This window comes from Notolepis coatsorum (assembly GCF_963971535.1).
Source record: "Notolepis coatsorum genome assembly, chromosome: 4".
Taxonomy (NCBI): Eukaryota; Metazoa; Chordata; class Actinopteri; order Aulopiformes; family Paralepididae; genus Notolepis; species Notolepis coatsorum.
This window is the reverse complement of record NC_140168.1, coordinates 76,409,783-76,435,510: the sequence shown is the minus strand read 5'-3', so window position 1 is coordinate 76,435,510 and position 25,728 is coordinate 76,409,783. Positions and strand designations below refer to the sequence as shown.

General features: G+C 41.9%; 1 protein-coding gene across 1 annotated transcript in view; it reads right to left on the bottom strand.

Annotated features, from left to right (window-relative positions):
• Positions 1-6,635: 6,635 nt before the first annotated feature.
• Positions 6,636-25,728, bottom strand: part of LOC311227049 (catenin beta-1-like) — a 49,982-nt gene continuing 30,889 nt past the window's right edge. The window contains exons 8-17 of the mRNA XM_084312566.1: positions 25,288-25,391; positions 24,074-24,208; positions 17,324-17,527; positions 15,213-15,371; positions 13,921-14,040; positions 12,738-12,888; positions 11,837-11,958; positions 11,510-11,570; positions 9,904-10,099; positions 6,636-7,697 (exon numbers count right to left, since the gene is read on the bottom strand). Coding sequence (XP_084168692.1) covers positions 9,909-10,099; positions 11,510-11,570; positions 11,837-11,958; positions 12,738-12,888; positions 13,921-14,040; positions 15,213-15,371; positions 17,324-17,527; positions 24,074-24,208; positions 25,288-25,391 — 1,247 coding nt within the window. The 3' untranslated portion in view covers positions 6,636-7,697; positions 9,904-9,908. The remainder of the gene's footprint in view (positions 7,698-9,903; positions 10,100-11,509; positions 11,571-11,836; positions 11,959-12,737; positions 12,889-13,920; positions 14,041-15,212; positions 15,372-17,323; positions 17,528-24,073; positions 24,209-25,287; positions 25,392-25,728) is intronic.

The following is a 25,728-nucleotide window of genomic DNA, read 5'->3' as shown; positions in this document are numbered from 1 at the left end:
TTAATCCACGCCTTTCAGAAAGTCTTCCGCTTCTTGTGGGGTCTTGAAAGAGTGGTCCTCGCCGTTGTGTGTAATAGTTAGTCTCGAAGGGAAGCGCATTTTAAATCGTATCCCTTTTTTGATGAGCTGATCACACAAGTGTTGTATTTACGTCTTTCCATCCTGGTCTGATAGGAGATTGATTGATTGATTGAAAAGTTTATTAACAGATTGCAGTATGGGTACAGTACAGTACAGCTCAATACATACAATTGTTAAGAGGATGCAGACCTGAGAAAGACTTTCGTCTTGTTTCCATCAGGGTCCCCCATTTTCAATTCATCATATGACACACATGACATACAGATAGACAGTACTGCTACATCTATACATTTATGACATACCAGATTTTCAAATACAGTACTGTTTGTGATACTAAAAAAATCCAGAAGAAGAGTATATTTGACATAGAAACTGTGCATTGGGGGAGGTTGGGTAGGTGGGGTGGGGCTGTACATTGGAGGTGGGGGGGGGGGGGGGGGGGTTGGGTAGGGGGGGGCACTGTACATTGGAATACTGACATACATTTGACATGGAAACTGTACATTGGAGGAGGTTGGGTAGGTGGGGTGGGGTTGGGTGGGGCTGTACATTGGAATGCTGACAAAGCCATGCTTGGTCTTTATTGTACAACTGGGTTAGGACATTTGTAGGGGCCAGTTTTGAATTGCAGTCTCCCGTAGGTGTTCTTTGAGAGTGTTTTTGAAGGTGGGTAGTGATTTACATTCCTTTACAGCTTTGGGTAGGGCGTTCCACATTGTTGTGGCATAATTGCAAAATGTGTTTAGTCCCTTGTTTGAGCCGAATCTGGGTTTTACATGATTTGTGGAGTTCCCTCTGGTGTTGTGATCGTGGTATTCACTGACCTTTGGGAAGTATTTTGACATGTACATGGGTACCTTGGTCGTGTAGTGTATCTTGTAGACCAGGCCCATTGCAAGTTGCTGTACTCTGTCGTCTACTCTAAGCCATCCTAGGTTGGCAAAGTGTGCAGGGGTGAGGTGGGTTCTAGGAGTCAGGTCAAGCAGTAGTCTGACTAGTTTGTTTTGAGATGTTTGTAATTTGGTTTTTAGTGCCTTTGAGGTGCTTTGGTACCATGAGGTGCAAGCATAGTCGTAGTACCCTTGAATGAGTGCTCCTGCCAGAGTCTTCAGGGTATTCTTGTTTACCAGGGAGGAGATCCGGTACAAGAATCGAGTTCGTTGATTGACTTTTTTTATTACATTGGATGCCATTTTGTCACAGGAAAGATTAGCCTCTAGGATGGAACCCAGGTAGGTAATTTCATCTTTCCTTGTGACAATATTGTCACCCACTGTAACTGAGAAGCCGTCTGTTTTGCTGAGTTTGTTATTTGAACCGAAGAGAATGGACTCTGTTTTGCCCATGTGTAATGATAGTTTGTTGTCGGCGAGCCATATGCAGATTTTGCCTAGTTCCGAGCTGAGGGTTTTTTCAACCTGTAACTTGTTCTTGTCAGAGACCAGCAGGGCTGAGTCGTCCGCAAACAGAAACAAGTTGCAGTCACAAGCTGACGACATGTCATTTGCATAAATTAGGAACAGTAGTGGTCCTAGTAAGTATGCTTCCTTGTGGAACACCACAGTTCACTGTGAGGGGGGGGGATAGGGTACCGTTTACCTCCACCATCTGTTCTCTCCCCTCCAGGTAGGATTGTATCCAGCTCACTGATAAACTATCAAAACCAATTGCTTTTAGCTTGTCAATCAGAATGGTGTGATTGACAGTGTCGAAGGCCTTTTGTAGGTCTAGCATGACCATGCCGCAGTATTGTCTGGTCTGATCAGAAGTTTATTGCCCTCGTAGTTCAGTACGCCTTTCGCCCGTGCTGCTGTCGTAACTCGTTGTGCATCTCGCATAGTTTGAAATTTTATGACCACAGGTCTGGTTTTATCAGGCTGGATGTCTCCTGCAGCCCTGCGACACCTCTCAATCTTCACACTGCCTTTTTCTGTATCGATATTAAGCAGAGTTGGAAGCCAGGTCTTGAAGAATTTAACAGGTTGTGTGCCCTCTGTCCCCTCTTTCAAACCCATAATACAAACGCTTTCACGTCGGCTTTGATTGTCGGCATCTTCCGCCCGCTGTTGCAGAGTCTAATTGAAAATGGGGGACCCTGATGGAAACAAGACAAACGTCTTTCTCAGGTCTGCATCCCCTTAACAATTGTATGTATTGAGCCGTACTGTATTGTACCCATTCTGCAATCTGTTAAATAAAGTTTTCATTCATTCATTCATTCGTCACTGTTTTTTCCAGCTTTTTCAGTCTGTTTTCTATTATTGATGTGTTGTCCTTTTGAGATGCGGGATTCCGCCTCTGTAATGCGTTTGGTATTGTCTGACAGTCGGCTATTAAAGCCCTCCGGTGTTGCAGTCAGGGCAGTAAGCTTTAGGTCCATCAGGGGCCAGGGCACTTATCTTTTCAGTCACATCGCGAACCACACGGGCAGCGATGTTTTCCCATTGACTTTCCTCGCCGCGACCACCCGCAGCGCCAGGTTCAAGTTCAATTTCGGCGTCGTCCTGTTTGTTTGTCGCTGAGCGAGTTCCAATTGCAGCGCGTCCTTGTCCTTTCTTCTTCTTTTCCTCGTTGGTTGACATTATTAGGGTTACTTCAACTCTACCATGGATTAAAACTTTGTTGACTATAAGTAGTGTAGTGTTTAAACTAACATTTTCTCGGTGGGGTTTGGGGAGAACAGCAGAAGCGTCTCTCTCACACTGACATCATCACCGGATCCAGACTGCAGTCTATGTTTATGTTTGAGAACCTGGTTTTAAGTTTTTTACTGCAGCCTAGTTGATTGTTGAGTAATTTCCAAAGTTCACGTGGTTTATTTTTGTTTTCCTCAGTTTTGTCATTGATGAAATTTCTTTTAGCAGTTTTGATCATGGAGTTTACATCATTTCTTAGTCTGTTTCTTTCTAGTTTGAGTTCAGTCACGTGGTCTTGGAGTTCACTGCTCGTGCTTTTGGTAAGCTTTGACTGACTTTTACGAAACTCAGAGCATTTTTTGTCTCTGGCTTTCATAGTGGTCAGTATTTCAGTGTGCATCCATGGCTCAGCGCGATTTTTTACCCTGGTGGTTCTTAGGGGGGCCATGTTGTTTAGTATTGATGAAAATTTGGTTTTGAAGCCAAGCCAGGTTTCTTCAACCAGTGTACCATTGAGTTCATCTGACCAGTCCAGAATCTTCAGTTCAAGGTTAAAGGCCTCGCTAGAGTAGGTTTTCAGGTCTCTAGATGTGACTGTTTTGTGACAGCCAGCCTTTTGCTTTAGCTTTTTGCGGGTACAGAATATCATATAATGATCACTTAACCCGCATGCTATAACCCCTTTATTGGAGATCTTGGACTTGTCAGAGGTCAGGATGAGGTCAATGGTAGTCTGAGTTGGTTTGATCTGGCGGTCGGTAGATTGTGCCGACTAGAACAGATTTAGCCCTTTCAAGTGGTGACCACTAGAGGGTGGCATGACATCACCGGAAGGAGGTAGAGAATGTCCAGTGCCACCGTTCAGACCATTGAAAGGAGGCAGAGAGTGTCCAGTGTTACCGTTCTCCTTAAACCAGGCCCCACAGGACCTGGGACCGTTACAATAGAGTCTGCTTGTCGACCAACAAATGTTTTGTCAAGGTAAACGGAAAAACCTTTATATGTCAATGATCATGATCACTATTTTAGTTGAACCAACATAGTTTCTGGTAAAGATTCATTCTAACTTGTGTGTTCAATTGTTTCCAGATTCCATCAAATCCAGAAAAACCAAACAGTAAGAAAAACTACTGGAAGCTTGACCACAGTCAAATTACAGGGAAGATGGTGCGTCGTCACTTCAAGGGAATTCTGGACTGGTTCCCTGAGTTGGTCTCCAAAGTTATGGAGGCAGTCAGACCACCAGAGCACTACACTACTCTCCACTCCCCTGAACCTGCAGCCTACAGAGATGTTCAGATTAAATGTGAGGTGAAGTTCAGCAGTCCTTTCTCCATCGAATCCCTCCTGAAGACAGTCCCTCTGGCCTGGGCTCCAAACCCTCTCCTCTGTTGGGCATTTCCAGCCTGCCAGTCAGAGTAGAACAGCAGCCTTGGTGCTCAGAGAAAGGAGTTGGAACAAAGAGGAAGTTCAGCTGGGACGCTCCACCTGTGGAGATGCACATTCTTCAACCGGCAGGTAGAAGTTATGCCATCTACCCAGCAGGGGGCAGTGTGGACCATGGACTCAGTGGTTCTGGAAACAGGCCAGTCAAGAGGATTCGTATGCCCTCAACCCTGATCTACACAAGACCCAGTGTTGCTCCTTATTTTACCAGCCGTCAGAACGGTTATGTCAATTATCCTCTACCAACATATCCCTGTGATGTTAAACGTTATTGCTTGTAAAAAAAAAAAAGTTGTACATGCCTACTTCTGCACTTATTTGTACATTATATTTGCTTACTTATCTTGGCACCTTTTTCAATAAAACACAAAAACAAACATTGTTACTTACTGCTATCATTTATTTGTATACAGATCTGAGATGAAGAATTTATAACTGAACATAATCAGAATCAGAAAGATCTTTATTGCCAAGTAAGTTTGCACATAGGCCTACAAGGAATTTGTTTTGGTTGTTGCAACATTAACAGACAATTAAAGTTGAATCATCAGTCATAAACTAAATTAGAATAAAAGTACAATAGAATATAGGACAGGGATGTACAATTGTGCAGTATTGTGCAAAAAGTATGAATAATCACGAAAAACAAACTATTAAAATAGTTTTACAGAATTACTTAATTATTTTAATAACATATTGTAAAATAGTATCAGCCAATGTTATTATCCTGTATAAGTATAATACATGTGTATCACACTCATTAATGTACCTTCCATACACCATTGACCTCTCACCTCAAGATATATGAATGAAAACAGGCTCAATTGAACCACTCCACAGCTGATTTATGGTAGTGTGTTGCCGTTTTGGGCCAACACTATGCTGTTTTATGCAGTACAAATGTGTTGTTACAAATATATATTAGCCTATTCCATGAATTAGGTGTGGCTTTAAAATAGACTTTTTTGGAATCCGGTGATGAAGCTTCCCACTTGGCAGGCCAAAAACATCTGATTGGTTATTGATGCATGGAGCTGTTGTTTTGGTCAATCAGATTTGAATCTGATAATGAATTGGGGCTATATGCCTTAATCTGGTAAATGTAATGTTGCTCTGTGGTGGAATTTCCCTTTACAAATGGAATTATAGACAGAATTTTGTGAACCACTCAAATTAAAACTAAATTAACAAATAGTAGCCTACATGTAGGTGTAACAGGCTGTTGGGATTGTTATGGACAACAATGTCATCTGTATATTTTGAAGAAGGACATTGTTGCGTGTGTCTTCATTAGTGGAATTAATTTATTAACAATACAATAAATATATCAATAATTTAAATGTCATTATTGAATTTAAAATGTTTCGTTTTCTCATGTATGAATCTCAATCAAACACAAGGTAACAGTCATATTACCAGTATTATACTTTTACCACATTTGATGTTGGTGGCCGACAGCAGGGTTCATCACCGGAACATTTAGGGCCAGAAGACCAAATTCCACAACATAATCTAGTATTATTAATCAGAGTATTATTATATATTATATTTGGTCTACATTGATGCAGTTTACCTATTGAGAGTGAACAACTTGTTAACTATTAACAAGGTATACAATACAAATAAAAAATATACTGGGTGGTAATATTATTTTTTAAATATATATTGCTTCAAAATCAATAAGTTGGAAGTTGTTTACAAACATCTTCCTTTCTTATACATGATGCACCTTGGATTGTAATCGTATATGACCTGAAACACTGGATAATAGCTTCATTTGACTGTTTCTTCTGTAGTAATGATATACTGGTGTATAACATCAACTGCATATGTATTAATGATGTTGACTATATGGACAGATGGATGATTGTATTACTAGTGTAATGAAAGCACGACTCGAAGTGCTTTACAATGAAATAACTGCAATAACTAAAATGTTTCAGTATGGGAGAAAGTCGAATGCTTTTTACAAAAAATAATTGCACATCATTCCTCATGAGACGGATCAATTTGAGGTATTACTTGTGACTGTGGTGCAAAAACTCTGGAGTTTGGGAAGGACACTGATTATAGTAGCAGCTAAAAATAGACAAGTTGGCTAAACCATATTTACGTGTAGAAATTTGAAGAGTTGTTTCTGCCTCGATTGCATTTCATTGCAAGTTAGTTTAATGGCATTATCGCATTCTGCAAAAACAAGTAGCCTATCAGAGACTGTATGAGGTCAAGCTATGGACTCCAAACATTCCAATGATATAGTCCCGTGAAATAGTCATTACAGAACTCAATGGTACCATATTCATCATTCAGCCCATTTTTACAAGAGAGACTGACGTTTAGATCAAGGTGAAAATCATTGGAATGTGCACGGCCTGTGCAGCAATACTCTAGTTTTATTATTTTTGGTAAATTCAAATCCTATCATCTTATGCGATCACATCCATGCACAGAACAAACACGACGGAAACCGAGTGAAATAAAATGCCACTTTTATTGTTCCTCCGTGTCATCGTCTCCAGAACAAGCACTGCAGGACTACAACTCATTCCATCAACCCAGCTCCCGCTGATCACACATAAAACCTGGGTTTTATTAGACCACCGATGAAGCATAATGGACTTTTCTATAAGACATCCAAGGATAGCATACAAAATAGTTGTTAACCTACCAGTGATACTGTATATAAAACACTAGTCATAGATTCACCCCCCCCCCCTCCATTTCACCCCCTTTAGAACATTTTGTGACACTTGACATAATTTTGTTATGCTTTAACAAGCACATATTAAGAATGTATAATTCTCCATTTTTGAGATTATAAAAAAATAAAAAGAATGAAAAGAAAACTACACAATGTTACACTTTTAAAGTCTGAGTACGATTTCAACTGATTATTAGTGTTCTACACATTCGGTCATAAACCAAAAAAAAGAACATTGTATAATACCACTATAACTTAACACTACATAACATACGTATTAAAAAAAGAAAGAAAAAATAAAAATAGGAAAATGGGAAAGGTTACAAATGATTGGCAAATTAAGAGGAAATTAAAGACGGCGAGTGCCAAGGCAAGCTGGGTCAGTACCATAACAGACTAGAGTAATACAAATAAAATTTTTTTAAAAATAAGAGAAATAAAATACAAGAAAAAAAGAAAAAAGAAACAAAATATTATAAGAATACAGGCAAGGCTAAAACATATGTGATTCCATCTTTACCATCCATCGTATGTGCATTCTTCCATTCAGGCAACCCGCTCGAAAAACCTCCACTGTGCGTCTTCCATCCAAGCCTCTCACTGATGGCCCCCCCCACCCCCGCTCCCCATGCTCCGACTTGCTCCAACGTTCCCATGGTAACCATCTCCCCCGTATATCCTTGTGTCAGGCACTTTCCAAGATCCCCCCTCTTCTCTCTCTCTCTCTCTCTCTCTCTCTCTCTCTCAAGACCTTCAGCAACTCTTCCAGGCCAATCACAACGCAGCTTCAGACGATACAGGCCAATCACAATGCGGGTTCTATCGGAATACGGCTGCAGAAGAACAAAGAGAGGGTGGGAACATTATTTTAAAACCAACAACAATTCCTCACATGGTGTCAGTCAGTGTGAACTAAATATTAGTGATGCGTTCTTTCCCACCCTAAAGGTCAAGTTATCCTCACCTATCCTAAAGGTCAAGTTATCCTCACCTATCCTAAAGGTCATGTTATCCTCACCTACCCTAAAGGTCAGGTCATGTCGTCCTCACCTATCCTAAAGGTCATGTTATCCTCACCTATCCTAAAGGTCACGTCATGTCGTCCTCACCTATCCTAAAGGTCATGTTATCCTCACCTATCCTAAAGGTCATGTCATCCCCACCTATCCTAAAGGTCATGTCATCCTCACCTATCCTAAAGGTCATGTCATCCTCACCTATCCTAAAGGTCATGTCATCCTCACCTATCCTAAAGGTCATGTCATCCTCACCTATCCTAAAGGTCATGTCATCCTCACCTATCCTAAAGGTCATGTTATCCTCACCTATCCTAAAGGTCATGTTATCCTCACCTATCCTAAAGGTCAAGTTATCCTCACCTATCCTAAAGGTCATGTCATCCTCACCTATCCTTTTTTTTTTTTTTGAACTTTCTTTTATTTTGTGTCATATTGAACATCACATTGCATTAATCATACAGTATAATATACTTGATTCACATAGTCAATGACATTTGTTACTCAGGCTCTTCCCTCTTATTCAATTTGTTTAAGGTATTCAGCGTAATCAAAATAAGCTGTATAATCCGAGTACGCCTCTTAAACAACCCAGTGGGGAGGGATTTTTACAATATTTTTTTTTTATGATTTTTTGTAGGATAAGAAACGAAAAAATAAATAGAGAAATAAATTTAGCAAAAGGAAAAAAATATATACTTTAACAGAAAAAAAAGAACAACAAAAAAAGAAAAGAAAAAAAAAGAGAGAGGGCGTCAGGCTCATGCTAATGTATCTCCAGGTACAAGGTTACAAGTGACCATCTCTGCATAAACATATCTTTTTTCAGTTGCAATTGTGCAGTCATTTCTTCCATTGTATACATCTGTCTCAGTCTCTTGGTCCATTGTTTGATTGTCGTGGTTGATTTTGTAGCCATGCCATAGTTATCATTTTCCTTGCTATTAACAGTATCACTCTCAAGATATATAACGTATCTCCATAGTATGTGCCTTTCGGTATACATCCCAAGATATAGTACGATGGATTCAGAGGTAAGTCAAGATCTAGAATGGTTTTAATCTCATTTTTGATATTCATCCAAAATGTCTGCACCCTTGGACAGTCCCAGAAAATATGTGTATGATCTCCGATCATTCCACATCCTCTCCAACATAGTGGTGAGGACCCACCAGCAAATCCGGAGAGAACTTGAGGAGTCCTAAAGTACCTGACCTTGACCTTCCAGTCAAACTCCTTCCACATTGGGCTATTTGTGATTTTATGATTGCTTGAATGGCTGTCCTCCCATTCTTCATTTTCTATGATCACATTAGCTTCCAACTCCCATTTTTCTTTAATATAGGTGGTGTCTCCTGGATCGTCTAGTTGTAACATGTTGTAAATATTGGATATCTGCTTTCTTTCCATCAAGTTTTTTTCTATTGTGTTTATAAAGTACCGCTCCACATTTGTTGGTGGTCTCTTAATTGCTTCCCACTCACTGTGAGTCATTACATAGTGTCTTATTTGAAAGTATCTAAACATGTCTTTCGAAGGTAGATCAAAACATTGCTGTAGCTGTGCAAACGATTTAAAACAGTCTCCTTCCATTAATTGATTGATAGTAACCAGGCCCAAATCCGCCCATTTTTTAAAACCCCCATCCTCCATAGCTGGCCGGAATTCTGTATTGTCTGCTATTGGCATGGCCCTAGATATTGATCGTGGACCTCCCCCCTTTTTCCTTACACTTTCCCATACCTTTAATGTATTTGTAATCCATTTGTAATCCATTTGTAATCCATTTGTCCAATCCTCACCTATCCTAATGGTCAAGTTATCCTCACCTATCCTAAAGGTCAAGTTATCCTCACCTATCCTAAAGGTCATGTTATCCTCACCTATCCTAAAGGTCATGTTATCCTCACCTATCCTAAAGGTCATGTTATCCTTACCTATCCTAAAGGTCAAGTTATCCTCACCTACCCTAAAGGTCAGGTCATGTCGTCCTCACCTCTCCTAAAGGTCATGTTATCCTCACCTATCCTAAAGGTCGGTGTCAAACCAGGCCAGCTGGCTGCTGTCCATCAGGTCCTGAGTGTGTCCCAGGTCGGGCAGCGGGTCGGCGTGGTGTCCCAGGTCAGGCAGGGTGTCGGCATGGTAATCAGGCCCCTCCATCATGGGGTCCAGCAGAGAGTCCTGGCCGTAGGCAGATGGGTAGGCCCGGTAGGCTCCGTCTGAGGAGACAGACCAGACCATTTAAACTATGGTAAAATGAAAGACACTGGGAAGGTAAAAAAAGGAGATGTTTCACACTTTTGACTTTTTTTGAAAGAAAAAGCAGGAAAGCAGGGCTCTACAGTGAGACCATTTTACTCGCATTTGCCCCTAAGAATATGCGTGTGCGAAACGGAAAATTCAATTACTCGCACAGTGTGCGAGTGAAGATTACAACCTCAGTCGTGCTTTTTTTCTCACCACTGCTAATCGTTCAAAAACTACAAGTTCCACATTGCACTCAAGCCAACGGTCCAATCACAGTAGAGTGACGTGACTGGTTTCAAGGGAAATAAAAGGAAATGACCAATCGGAAGCTATCATTTGCTTTTTTACTTCCGGAAAGTCCGTCATTGCGCTATGCGAGGCTTTTCCGAGACAGTAACATTAAGTTTTATGTAACTTATTCTAGTCTTACCAATAGCAATAGAACACCTAGATGTATCGATAGCAATAGTAATATAACGTTAATGCAACAAAACGAATGCCATGCTTCGTTAATCATAACGTTGATGCAGTAGCGTATGTCGTTGTGTTGGCTGTAACGGACATGAGAAAAACAACACTGTGTACACATTAAAATTGCGATAATCGATTCTAACATTTTCAAATCGATGCAGTTGAATTTTCCCCTTAGGATCGATGCATTGCGATGCATTGTTACACCCCTACACCAAAGTCACTGGCCCACTGTGCGTGTGTGTATGTGTGTGTGCTAACATGGCTAGCGTTATCAACAGCAGAGATGGGTGCAAGCGGTGTGACGTCAATCGACTGTCAATCAATGGTCTACCTGACACGCAAACTCATAAACAATGTTTCTGTACTGGAGGTGTACAGTATTTCAATAGGCAACCCTGAAAGGATTCTTTTTCTAGAAGAGCAACACTAGCCAAAACATAGGCATTGTATGCATAAAAGGGGCAAAAGCTAAAGTTAAGTGACTGTTACTTTTGTAGCAGTAGTTCAATGTCACTGCCTTTTTTATTAGGCCTAGTTGTTGGCTACAACTTTGCCACAGTAGGCATTAATCACTTAGTAGTTCAAATGTCCCATTCCCGTTTGCACACGCAGATACACACACACAGTGGGCCAGTGACTTTGGTGGTATGTGCTATTGCACAGATGTGTGTCCCGTTCCCACATGCACGCACAGTACAAATATAAATTTTTTTTTTTTTTTTTTTTTTTTTTTTTAATCTTGTTACTTGAAATATTTTCACTGTGCTCCTAAATATTTTTGTGTGCTCCTAAATATTTTTGTGTGCTCCTAAATTTCTTTGTGTGCTCCTAAATTTTCTCATTTAGGAGCACATGTGCTCCTTGGGAAAAAGGTTAGCGTAGAGCCCTGGAAAGGTAGGCACACTCACCATCCTGTCTGTAGGCCAGAGGGTCTCCCTGAGCTCCCATATCCAGACCCAGGTCTCCAGTCTGTCCAAGACAATCAACACATCAGTAACAACAAACTAAATAACATGGGGGGGGGGGGGGGGTCATGCAGTCAGTGAGTATTAAGAGTTAAAGAGTATGAAGTGCCAGCGAGTGAGTTTGAGACAGTGTGACAGAGAGTGATAGTGAGACAGTGACAGACAGAGTGATAGTGAGACAGTGTGACAGACCGAGTGATAGTGAGACAGACAGTGATACAGAGTGACAGACAGAGTGATAGTGAGACAGAGTGATAGAGATGTGTGTACCTCATTCCAGGCCATGGGCTCGGTTCTGAACAAGGAGCTGGTCAGCTCTACTGACAGGCGTTTCTTGTAGTCCTGAGGCTTGTCCTCAGACATACGGAACAGGACGGCTGCTGCATACGTTGCTACAGGGAGGAACATGGAAATGGAAACTTACTTCCGACTTGCCAACTTGTATACCAATAACTTATCATGAGTAGTCTTATTTTAAGACAGGGTTTGATCAAATTGCTCCAATAACACTTAAAAATCAAATAGAATCAGTCATACTGAGCTTTAAAAAAATAAATAAAAGTGACATTTCACAAGCCTCCAACAGAAATAAACATACACCTTCTAGAACAGACTGCGTTAGATTTTCTGTCAGTTGTTGTTGATATTAGCAAACCCTGTGACAGATCAGACATGTGCAAGGATATCCGGTTAACCATTTTTAAATTAACTTATATTATTTACAGTTAATTTGCTTTTTATATATATATATATATATATATATATATATATATATATATATATATATATATATATATATATATATTATTATTTCCCATTAATTGTATAGGGTGTGTGTAAAACCTTTAAATAAAGTGAACACACGAGACAGAGGAAAAAGAAAACAGCTAACCGGGTTTCATCCGGTTAATGACAGCGTATAGCCGGCTATCAAAATAACCGCTACGCACATCCCTAGAGCAGACGTAAAATCAACTAGTGGTCCAAGCTGTTCCCTAGCAACGCAATTGACCCATCTCAATCTCTGCCCTCTTCTTCATTCTCCAGTCACAACCGTCGCTTGAAGAGAGCAGCAGTTGTGACCGGAGGGGGTCAAGAAAAGCAGGCGCTGCCGCTTGAGACGGGTCAATTCCACTGAAATGTCTTCCACGCCGCCACATCTCCTGCTCACCGACGCCCTCGTTGCGGGAGTGCAGCAGCTCTGTGAGCGGGGCGGTGGCCCCCTCTGCCTCGATGGCCTCGGCCGCCTCCTTGTCCTGGGCCAGTTCACACAGGACACCTGCCGCCACGCGCTGGATGTTCTCCACTGGAGAATACAGCAACTGGCGAGAAGAAGAGGACGCAAGATTATTATTATTCACCTCTTAAGCCTGAGCCCTATTTTCTGAAAATCCACCTAAAAATACATACCTAAGTAAATGGAAGACTGCTCCACTTCTACAAGGTCCATTTGCATGGTCTTGGAATCTAGGGACATATATGGACCTCAGGGAATGTATTCCCAGTGTCAGAAATAGTGTGTCTATTACTAGGCTTGCTTAAATTGTGATGAAACAAAGAAGAATATGAATTATGATTTTTCTTTGCATTTTTTACAGTGAATAACACCATGCTAAAAATGACCAGACATGAAAAACTGCCACTGAGCTCGTTCAGTACCTTCTTGAGATCACGTGTGCAAAAAATCTAAGGAAATTAATAAAGGGAAGATGATTAAACAGAAGGTTTTGTAGATAACAGTACTGAATTCTGCCATCCGGTCCCATGCCATTTCAAATGCACACTGTAGAGTCCTGGCTCTGGGCAGAATCACAGTGGTTTAAGAGAATTAATTTATATTTAGAATGAGACTCATTCATTGTGCACTAGTTAGATTAAACGTTGCATGTTATGACTTTGAAGGTCTGCCATTTCCACCGCCAAGACGGCACAGAAGTAACCATACGATGAGTCGGTCATGAATATGCAAAACAACTAAATTTGTTGACGTCAACTCATCGTTGCAGACCTACTACGTAGTTTTGAGAGATAATTGCAGAGCCTGCTGCTATGATGTAATTATTTGAATTATGAGTCTCATTTTAACTCAAATGGAAGCCTAGCAGATGCTTCTTTGAATAGTAAATAATAACAAAATGTCTGGCCCTGCAATTGAAAAGAACAGTAAAATGGTAACTTTTCAGTGTCCCAGGGACCAGGTTTCCCCTTGAGCACAGTTTATTGTAATGTATATTTTCATACATCATAGAATTTTCCCACAACTCTGAGCTGAAAACATATCCCACATAACGACATACCGGATACCAGTTAGACGTTTATATATATAAAATAAATCAAATAGGAATAATTTTTACCTGGACAAAGAGTGGAATGGTGTTGAGTCCCCGGATAACGATCCTGTTGTGGACGTCCCGGGCCAGGATGTGCAGAGCCCCCGTGCAGCCCTCCACAATCTCCTCCATGCGCACACCCTCCTGGAAGACACGGCAGTTCAGCAAACCATCAAACGCAAGTAGCAAATATTCCCACCAGAAAAAGACTGCTCAAAATCAGGGTGGAGTTTCATTACACTCACGTAGCAAGGGCAAGGGGGGTTGTAATCGCTTGTGTCCTCCAATCACAACTATTGCTTCCCTCTGACAAACTTTGTTGTGCCATTGTGATTGGAGGATCAAGAAAAGATGGTGTGGTTTGAGATAGGTCAATAACTATAGTATTTCCTTAGTACTATAGACACCAATTGCAAAAAGTTTTTTTTTCTTCTTTTTTTTTTATATATACAAAGGACCAAGATGGCAACAGAGCAAATTTCTAACAGAGGCGACATCATGGTTGCTGCGATACGTAAATGGTACATTTATATAGAGCTTTTATCCAAAGCGCTTTACAATTTGTTCCTCACATTTTACCCATTCACTCACACACCAATGGCAGAGGCGACCATGCAAGGTGCCAACCTGCTCATCGGGAGCAGTTAGGGGTTAAGTGTCTTGCTCAAGGACACTTCCAACACACTGCCAGGGGAATCGAACCGGGAACCTCCCGAGCCACTCCCAACAACTAGTCTCTTCAGTCTATATAGGGTATTCAACAACTACTCTCTTCAGTCTATAGGGTATTCAACAACAACTACACAACTAGTCTCTTCAGTCTATAGGGTATTCAACAACTACACAACTAGTCTCTTCAGTCTATAGGGTATTCTCCAACAACTACACAACAAGTCTATTCAGTCTATACGGTATTCTCCAACAACTACACAACAAGCCTCTTCAGTCTACATGGTATTCAACAACAAATACACAACAAGCCTCTTCAGTCTATAGGGTATTCAACAACAAATACACAACAAGCCTCTTCAGTCTATAGGGTATTCAACAACAAATACACAAGCCTCTTCAGTCTATAGGGTATTCAACAACAAATACACAAGCCTCTTCAGTCTATAGGGTATTCAACAACAAATACACAACAAGCCTCTTCAGTCTACATGGTATTCAACAACAACAAATACACAACAAGCCTCTTCAGTCTACATGGTATTCAACAACTACACAACATCACAATGAGTCTTCAGTCTACATGGTATTCAACAACAAATACACAACAAGCCTCTTCAGTCTACATCAGTGTTATCAGCCCGTACCACAAACTGTTGCTGGTTGCCTCCCATGCTAGTGCGCCTCTGGGTGTCCTGGTGGGCCCTGACCAGCAGCTGGACCAATCGGGGGATGGCTCCCTGCTCCCGCAGAGCGCTGTGATTGGCTGGGCAAAGGGCCAGGTTGCGGATCAGACCAACTGTAGCCTGGATGGGGGGGGGGTATTAATAGTCAAAATCATTATTTTTGAAGGCTTAAGAAAACAGTATTACGGTATGTCACAACATACTACTACTACTTTTTTTTTTTTTTTTTTATATACATTCAAAGCATGTAAAAAAATTTTATGTATTTTTTGAATGAAGCTTCGAATGTCTGTCGTCATATTTTATGACGTAATCATAAAAAAAAAATTTATATATAAAAAATATAAATAAAATCAATTTGATTTCTCAAAAAAGAAAATCTTCAATTTGAATAAAGTGATTAAATTAGTATATTTTTTTAATTAAATCAACTTATATTATAGCTATGGATCCAATGTCATTGTCAATTGACAGTATAAACCTTCCGTTCAATATCCCATAAAGAAATTTTTTTTCATCAATACGTTCCCGTTTTATACCGTGGTGAATATGAGTTGTTAAATCGGAATGGTCTGGGATCATTCCTGCAAAGCTATTTATGAGGCGCTAAGCTAATAATGTGAAATCGATGGAAATCGAGTCCAGGGTGGAGTTTTGCGAGCATCCCGGTTGCAGTGGTTGCGTGTGGACATAGTAACCGAGGTCATTTCCAGTGTTTACGGCAGAGCTGTCCCAAGTAGCTGCGGCTACCAACTAAGCTCATGTGTTGTCAAGTTATTGTTATAAGGAACCCAGTCCAAACTACAACAGCCTGCATCCCCTTAACAATTGTTTGTATTGAGCCGTATTGTACCCATTCTGTAATCTGTTAAATAACGTTTTCATCCATTCATTCTACTAGCGTTAACATTACTACGCTAGTGTACGCTAGCCGCAATGCTAACTATTATAATGGCAAATCCCAATCACATTAGCATGTAAGCTAACAACATCAGCGCTCTTTTTGTGAGCCTGAACTCTACGCTCTTGGTGGTAAATTGTGTTGATGTTGGTTGTTTCATCAACAAATGAGGCAGAACACAGTGAATGTATCCTTTTTTGTTTATTGCACTTTTTTCTTGCTGCAAACAAAGAATGAATGCTAATGTGCTAAGCGAGCAATTTAAAGATGGCGGGTTTCTGTTTTGTGAAGGACATTCCCTCATGTAACAGTGACGCGTTCAACCCTTCCGATTGGTTGAAATGGCCTGCATGTTTGAACTACATCGCCACCTATTGCTTTGGCATTGTACTACATGTATATTACATCAGTTTAAACCACCCGTGTATACAGAGTTTTTTTTTCTTTTTCTAAATTTTTTTTTTTAAACCCTTGTCAAAAATACCCGGTGATCTTGTGGACTGGGCCCAAGTCTGCAACAAGGATTACTGCATTCTCGAGACAGTGCCAATACCAGGATCTGGCCTGTACTGCACTTTCAGAGTCCCAATATGCCTTTTCCAGCCAAAATACAGCTCTGTGACATGGAATAGGATATTAAAATCGAATAAAAGAAAAAAACGAGTTAAAATCGTACACATGATTGGCCGTCAAGCGTCGGCTCGCAATCACGTATATATACATGATTGGCCGGGAATGTGTTAATGAATATAACTAGTCAGTTTCGTCAACATAAATAATCCAATAAGGGCACGGTTGGTAGGAAAGTGATTGTGACATAGGCTACATCATTTATGATAAATGTTTTATTTACATTTTTATGACGAGTTATACTATAATATTAGTGTAGCCTAATCTTTATCTGTAACTGTGAAGAAAAACCCCATTGGTTTAACAGAATGAATAGACAAATTTTCTTTTTACAATTAAAAATAATAATAAAGAAAATGTTAATGTTGATTTAGAATTCGAATAAAGCTTCGAACTATTCAGTACAGCCCTACTGATTTGTATGACAGATCTTATTGTAGTTACCTACAACTATCACCGTATGTATCAGAGCACACGTTATCTGGGTCATTATTCAGCAAGTATCTACCAGCAGCCAAACTTGGAGCATGCGTGTGTGTACCTTGATAAGGGGCCAGTGGGAGGGGGGGTGGAGCAGCTTGACCACCACAGGCAGACCGTAGTGCAGGCGCACAGCATTCTGGGCCATCTCTGCATCCTGGTGGCGGGAGGTCAGGTGACGCAGGGCGCATACCGCAGGCTCTGTGATGTCCTCCCTGTCGCCGGCCCTGAGCACAGTGCGCACTAGAGCCTCTATACCTCCCACCTGACACACAACAACCAATAGCAATAGTCTTTAGAATACAACCCACCTGATACACAACAACCAATCACAATACAGTCTTTAGACTAGGGCTGCAACGATTAGTCGACATAATCGACGACGTCGATTATAAAAAAATCGTCGACGAGAAATTGTTGCGTCGATTAGTCATTAAATATTAATAAAATTAAAAAATTAAAAAAAATAAAAACTTTATTTAATTTTTTTTTTTTTTTGTGCACTACCTATCTTTGTGAGAGTGGCTTCTCAGGGTTCCAGACAACATCATAACATGATGATCCCATAGCAAATTTTGGACATTGAAAACATTGTTCCCCTGCAGGAGATGATGATCAGACTAGACACACAATACATTACACACGCACTCCTCTCACTCACACACAGCGATCAGAGTAAGACACACACATACACACTCCTCTCACTCACACACAGCGATCAGAGTAAGACACACACACATACACACTCCTCTCACTCACACACAGCGATCAGAGTAAGACACACATACACACTCCTCTCACTCACACACAGCGATCAGAGTAAGGCTGAGGTTAGACTAGTGTATTCCTGGCGTTTTTTTATACGTTTTTGACGACGTATCATGTCCTATCTACACAGAAACGCGTTTTTTGGCGTTTTTTTGTGGATACGGCTGAAACGCAAAATTGTGTTTGCGTTTGGAGATACGCAAAAAAAACGCCAGGAATACAGCGTGTAGTCAGCACGGAGCAGTTGTTGCGAAAACGCCCATGCGCAGTAGATACCATCTGCGTGCCCTTCCGGTGACAACAGTGTGTGTGTTTGGGACAGAGCTCCGTGTCCCAAATAGCTTCAGCTACCATGTGTTGTCAAGTTATTGTTATAAGGACCCCAGTCCAAGCTACAACAGTCTGCATTCCCTTAACAATTGTTTGTATTGAGCCGTATTGTATTGTACCCATATGCAATATGTTAAATAAAGTTTACATCCATTCATTCTGCTAGCATTACCGATTGCATGAGCTGGCTAACGTGAGCTATCAGGATTCAGACCCTGTTAGCTCAGAGTTCCTCTTTCAACTTAACAAGCATTAAACAAAATGGCCCAGTCATCTATTCACCTTTGTTTAATACACACAGCGTTGTCTCTAATGTTATCTAACTACTGATAGCTCGCGATATCATCAGTTTTGTTGCTGGCTAAGTAGCGTGAGCTAACGTTAGCTTCTAGCCACAATGCTATATTGTTATAATGGCATACTCCATTGACGTTAGCATGCAGCTAACAATGCTACCGAGCGTTTTTTAGACTAAAACTATCCGCTCTTGGTGGTCACTTGTGTTGATGTTAGTTTTGTTTCATCAACAAATGACAAGCAGAACACACAGTGAATGTATCCGTTTTGTTTATTGCACTTTTATTAGGCTTTGCTGGAAAATTATTGCTGCATTGAGTAAACAAGATGGTGGCGCGGCATAGGCTGCCTTATTGACATTTCTTTTGGTGGAGCTTCCACCAGGAAGTGTATTGGCACATTCGTTCTGATTGGTTGAAATTGCCTTCATGTTTGCCACCTACTGCCACCTACTGCTTTGGCAGTGTACTACATCAGTGTGCTTGGCTGACAAAAACGAAAAAAAAAACGAAAGTGTGACTCGAGGCGCATGACGTCGCGGCGATACGCGGCGATGCGTATAAGAAAACAATACGAAGATGATACGAAAGGTGTAACCTCAGCCTAAGACACACACACATACACACTCCTCTCACTCACACAGCGATCAGAGTAAGACACACATAGGCCTGCCACGATAACAAATTTTGCTGGGCGATTAATTGCCCCCGAAAATATCGCGATAAGCGATATTATTGCGACCGGTTAGAGAATTTTTTTTTTAGAAATTTATTTCCCAAAACTTTTATTTTGAAGCCCACCGCTCCGTCTTTTCCGGTGTTTTAGACTTTTATTTTGAAGCCCACCGACCGGACCGTAAGTATTGTTGTGATTATCCTAGCTTGCTGATGCTGCTGGTAGATCGACATGCTGCTGGTGGACTGGGGCCAGCTAACGTTAGCTTGCTGATGCTACTACTACTTCGACATGCTGCTAATGGGCTGGGGCCAGCTAACGTTAGCTTGCTGATGCTGCTGGTAGATCGACATGCTGCTAGTGGACTGGGGCCAGCTAACGTTAGCTTGCTGATGCTACTAGTAGATCGACATGAGCTAATGATAAAACAAATGTTGAGATTGTTGGTGAACAACTAACTTTAAGTTAGTTTTAACGTTATCTACTAACGTTAAAACGCTAACGTTACACTACAAATAACGCTACTTGGTTAAAAGGAGCAACACTATTGAGAAATGTAGTTAAGCTATGTGGTGTTGCCCCACGGAGCTCCTGTGCTGTGCTCTCTGCTCTGTAGTAAAGCCAGCGGCCCGCCTCCCAACACGGACAGTGACTGACAAGGGGCACTGGTTCCGCCTCATTAAAACAAACGCGCAAATAGCAATTAATCGCGCCCGTCAAAATCATTGCATTAATTTTAATTATCGCGGCAATTAATCGATTTATTGCTTATCGCGGCAGGCCTAGACACACACATACACACTCCTCTCACTCACACACAGCGATCAGAGTAAGACACACACACATACACACTCCTCTCACTCACACACAGCGATCAGAGTAAGACACACACACATACTCCTCTCACTCACACACAGCGATCAGAGTAAGACACACACACACATTCACACTCCTCTCACTCACACACAGCGATCAGAGTAAGACACACACATACACAAATTACACAGTACACACCTCTCACTCACACAGCGATCAGAGTAAGACACACACACAAATTACACAGTACACACTCCTCTCACTCACACAGCGATCAGAGTAAGACACACACATACACACACGGACTCCTCTCACACACAGCAAACAAAAGTTATTTAAAGTACACTTCCACTTTAATTTGTATCATTTAATTTATTTATCTTGTTATGAGTGATTGCTGTATTGTTCTTCAAATACATTTTCATTTAAAGTGGCTTAAAGATCCAAATTCAAATGTTTCATGAGTCATTATTTTAATTTGCTATGGGATCATCATGTTATGATGTTGTTGTTTGGTCCTGACAAGAGTCTCAAAGTCTGGGGTGATGGTAGACAAGCAACTCTGAGGTCATGCTCAATGTCCAATCTGTTCCTCTGCTCTGTCTTCAGCTGGACCAGAGCTGAGAAGCCACTTTCACAAAGATAGGTAGTTTAAAAAAAAAAAAAATCCTCTTTTTTTTTTTGTTGTTGTTTACATTGGTTTTCGATTAGTCGACTAATCGAAAAAATTATCGGCAGATTAGTCGACTACCAAATTAGTCATTAGTTGCAGCCCTACTTTAGACTAGATCCCACCAGACACAACCAATCACAACAGTATTTAGTAGGCCTGGGCGGTATAATTTTTTTCACACCGTCATACCATGATGACCTAATACCCCGGTATACGGTATATGACGGTATGACTTTCATTTTCATCAGCGGGGGGGGGGGGGGGGGGGGGGCAGTTAACAATATACTCGTTATTATCACCATACATAACGCTTGCTTATATTGAAACACATTGAGATTAGGGCCGTTCTTTCAACCTGAAAGTGCACTTTCTTCAACCTTGAGGTAAACAAATCACAGAAGGGAGCCACTGCCGCCTGCCGGCACCATCCAGGTATTGACGTGAGCTAACGGTAGCTAGTTAGCCCGGCCGGCAGTCCGGCACCATCGTATCAACGTGAGCCAGTTGCATTAAGATTAAAAAATGTCAACACTCACTCACCCCGTTTTATATTACATTCCCAAAGAAGTGCCTCCGTCTCTCGTAGTCTCGTTGTGCTGGATGAAGTCACTGGCGAGTCGACTCGTGGCGCGAGGGTTTTGCTTAAATCCGAACAGACTCCAGTCCTTTAATTGTCCAAATGCGACAGTGTGTGCAAGTTTAGCTCTTGTTTGACAAAACGTTAGCCATCTGTGGTCAGGGAGCTCATCGTGGGCTGGAGTGACGGTGGTTAACTTCGACGCTTCATCGTTCAATGGTAACATATTATTATTATTGCTTAAGCTTTAGCAGCTGCTCAGAGATAGAGGAAATGCATACAGGTTAGTGTATGCTCAGCTCAGCTCTGTGCGGGGAAATACGGACCGCCTCCCCTGCCCTCTGCTAGCCGTGCTGCGTGTCTGTGTGCACGCACTTCAACCAACTCGAAAGTTAACTCCGTTTCACTAATGGAAACCGAAACCCAATGCCGTCCCTGTATAAACTCCGTTTCAGTGGAAATAGAAACTTAAAACCAACTGTGATTTTGACGGTATTGATTTTCAATACCGTTGGTATTTCTAAATACCCCGGTATACCGTAATACCGTCATACCGCCCAAGCCTAGTATTTAGACAACAACCAATCTCAATAGTCTTTAGACTAGATCGCACCTAACAACACCAATCACAACACAGTCTTTAGACTAGATCCCACCTAACACCAATCACAACACAGTCTTTAGACTAGATCCCACTTGACAACACCAATTGTGGAAATTGTAAATCCTTACTTTAAAGTAAGACGTTACTACACAACACTGCCCAGCAGCAGTGGGAGGTGCTATAGTTCCCACCTAACAGCTAGTGGGAGGTGCTATAGTTCCCACCTAACAGCTAGTGGGAGGTGCTGTAGTTCCTACCTAGCAGCAATGGGGGGTGCTATAGTTCCCACCTAGCAGCAGTGGGAGGTGCTATAGTTCCTACCTAGCAGCAGTGGGAGGTGCTATAGTTCCTACCTAGCAGCAGTGGGAGGTGCTATAGTTCCCACCTAACAGCTAGTGGGAGGTGCTGTAGTTCCAACCTAGCAGCTAGTGGGAGGTGCTATAGTTCCCACCTAGCAGCAGTGGGAGGTGCTATAGTTCCTACCTAGCAGCAGTGGGAGGTGCTATAGTTCCTACCTAGCAGCAGTGGGAGGTGCTATAGTTCCTACCTAACAGAAGTGGGAGGTGCTATAGTTCCCACCTAACAGCTAGTGGGCGGTGCTATAGTTCCCACCTAACAGCTAGTGGGCGGTGCTATAGTTCCCACCTAACAGCAGTGGGAGGTGCTATAGTTCCCACCTAACAGAAGTGGGAGGTGCTATAGTTCCCACCTAACAGCTAGTGGGCGGTGCTATAGTTCCCACCTAACAGCTAGTGGGCGGTGCTATAGTTCCCACCTAACAGCAGTGGGAGGTGCTATAGTTCCCACCTAGCAGCAGTGGGAGGTGCTATAGTTCCTACCTAGCAGCAGTGGGAGGTGCTATAGTTCCTACCTAGCAGCAGTGGGCGGTGCTATAGTTCCCACCTAACAGCAGTGGGAGGTGCTATAGTTCCTACCTAGCAGCAGTGGGAGGTGCTATAGTTCCTACCTAGCAGCAGTGGGAGGTGCTATAGTTCCTACCTAGCAGCAGTGGGAGGTGCTATAGTTCCTACCTAGCAGCAGTGGGAGGTGCTATAGTTCCTACCTAGCAGCAGTGGGAGGTGCTATAGTTCCTACCTAGCAGCTAGTGGGGGGTGCTATAGTTCCTACCTAGCAGCAGTGGGAGGTGCTATAGTTCCTACCTAGCAGCTAGTGGGAGGTGCTGTAGTTCCTACCTAGCAGCTAGTGGGAGGTGCTGTAGTTGATTTGATTTTTTTGATTTGAAGTCTTTATTTCGAACATGCAATGAATACAACAAACAATAACAAAAAAGAAAAACAACTCAATCTGCATGTTCGAAAAGGAGTAGGAAGAAGTATACACTTATTTAATCCTACCCCTTTTCCACTACTCAAATGAGTGTACTATTTTAAACATAAAAAAGAAAAGAAAAGAAAAGAAAAAAAAAATATATATATATATATGCAAAACAAAAAACAAAAACTATATATGTATAAAATAAAATAAAATAGAAACAAAATAAAAATGTAAACACCTGTGAATATCAAGTCCCTTCTTCATCCCTGTACCTTGTGAACATAATTTCCTTATACATCAGTTTGAATTGTCTCATGTTTGGACATTGCTTTAACACCACATTAAGACTGTTCCACAGTTTCACTCCACATATTGAGATGCAGTGTTTTCTCATGGTAGTGCGTACGTTTAGCACCTTTAAATTGTGTTCTCCCCTCAGATTATAACCCCCCTCCCTATCAAAGAACAATTCTTGAATGTTTCTTGGAAGTGCATGACTTTTTGCTTTATACATTAATTGTGCCTAGTAGTTCCTACCTAGCAGCTAGTGGGAGGCATATAAAGCACTTTAAAACTCAATACTTTAGTCTCCACTGGTCAGTTTAAATTAGCCAGCCATTTCACCTCAGTCTGTAGTCGTTTTAATTCATTTAGATTGTTTAATTGATCGACTTTTCCTTTTCTATATCGTTTCTGTATTCATTACGTGCCGTGCTTCTTGGCGTCATTGTAAATGAGAGCTTGCTCTCAGTGACACGTCGAGATGAAATAAAGATTGTATGAATGTAGTGCCTACCTGGCAAACCATCAGCTTGTTACTGTAGTTGTTGCAGGTGAGGTTGGACAGGATGCCTGCGGCACACGTCACCACGTTGATGTCATCACTGCCCAGCAGCTGCACCAGGGTTCCCAGAAGACCCTCCATACCCTCCTAGAGAGAGGGGGAGGATAAGAGAACGAGAGTGTAGAGAGAGAGGAGACGGAGAGAGGATAGGAGACATAGTGTAGAGAGAGAGGAGACGGAGAGAGAGCAGACGGAGAGAGGATAGGAGACGGAGTTTAGAGAGAGGAGACAGAGTGGATAGGAGACAGAGTGTAGAGAGGATAGGAGTAGAGAGGAGACGGAGAGAGGATAGGAGACGGAGTTTAGAGAGAGGAGACAGAGAGAGGATAGGAGACAGAGTGTAGAGAGACGAGACAGAGAGAGGATAGGAGACGGAGTTTAGAGAGAGGAGACAGAGAGAGGATAGGAGACAGAGTGTAGAGAGGATAGGAGTAGAGAGGAGACGGAGAGAGGATAGGAGACGGAGTTTAGAGAGAGAGAGGAGACGGACAGGGGATAGGAGACAGAGTTTAGAGAGAGGAGACGGAGAGAGGATAGGAGACGGAGTTTAGAGAGAGGAGACAGAGAGGATAGGAGACGGAGTTTAGAGAGAGGAGACAGAGAGAGGATAAGAGACAGAGTGTAGAGAGGATAGGAGTAGAGAGGAGACAGAGAGGATAGGAGACAAAGTTTAGAGAGGATAGGAGTAGAGAGGAGACGGAGAGAGGATAGGAGACGGAGTTTAGAGAGGATAGGAGTAGAGAGGAGACGGAGAGAGGATAGGAGACGGAGTTTAGAGAGAGGAGACAGAGAGAGGATAGGAGACAGAGTTTAGAGAGAGGAGACAGAGAGAGGATAGGAGACGGAGTGTAGAGAGGATAGGAGTAGAGAGGAGACGGAGAGAGGATAGGAGACGGAGTTTAGAGAGAGAGAGAGGAGACGGAGAGAGGATAGGAGACAGAGTGTAGAGAGAGGATAGGAGTAGAGAGGAGATAGAGAGATAAGAGAAACAGACAGAAACACAATAAGAGAGTGAGGAAGATGGATTGAGAGATGGGGAGAAAGATGGATTGATAAGATATACAGATAGATAGAAAGACAGAGGATGGTAAAAAAAAATAAGGATGAAGGTTGGATGCAGTCTTTCAGGACAGTGTGTGTGTGTGTGTGGGGGGGGGGGGGGTTACCTGTTTGGTGGCAGCGTCAGACAGATTCCTGAGGGTCCAGAGGCAGTTCTGCACCAGCCGCTGGCTGGGGTCTGTCAGGTGGAGCCCCAGAGCCTGCATGCCTCCTACACACACAGTTTAGAGGCAAGAACAGATTTAGCATGAAACACACACTGTCCGTCTGTCTGTGCATGTATGTGACTGAGTGAGTGGGTGAGTAAACACAACAGCCTTGTTACACGTGGCCACTAACATTGAATTATAATACTGTGGAGATTCTCCGACATCCTGTTTAGCCCAAAGAGCTGGAGTGTGGGTGGGGTATATATAGTAGTCAGGTCGATAATATTTGGACGTCACTGTTTTGGCTCTATACACCACCACAATGGATTTGAAATTAAACAATGTTAAAGATGTGCTTTAAGGCGAGACACTGCAGGTGAATAGTCAAATATACTTTTT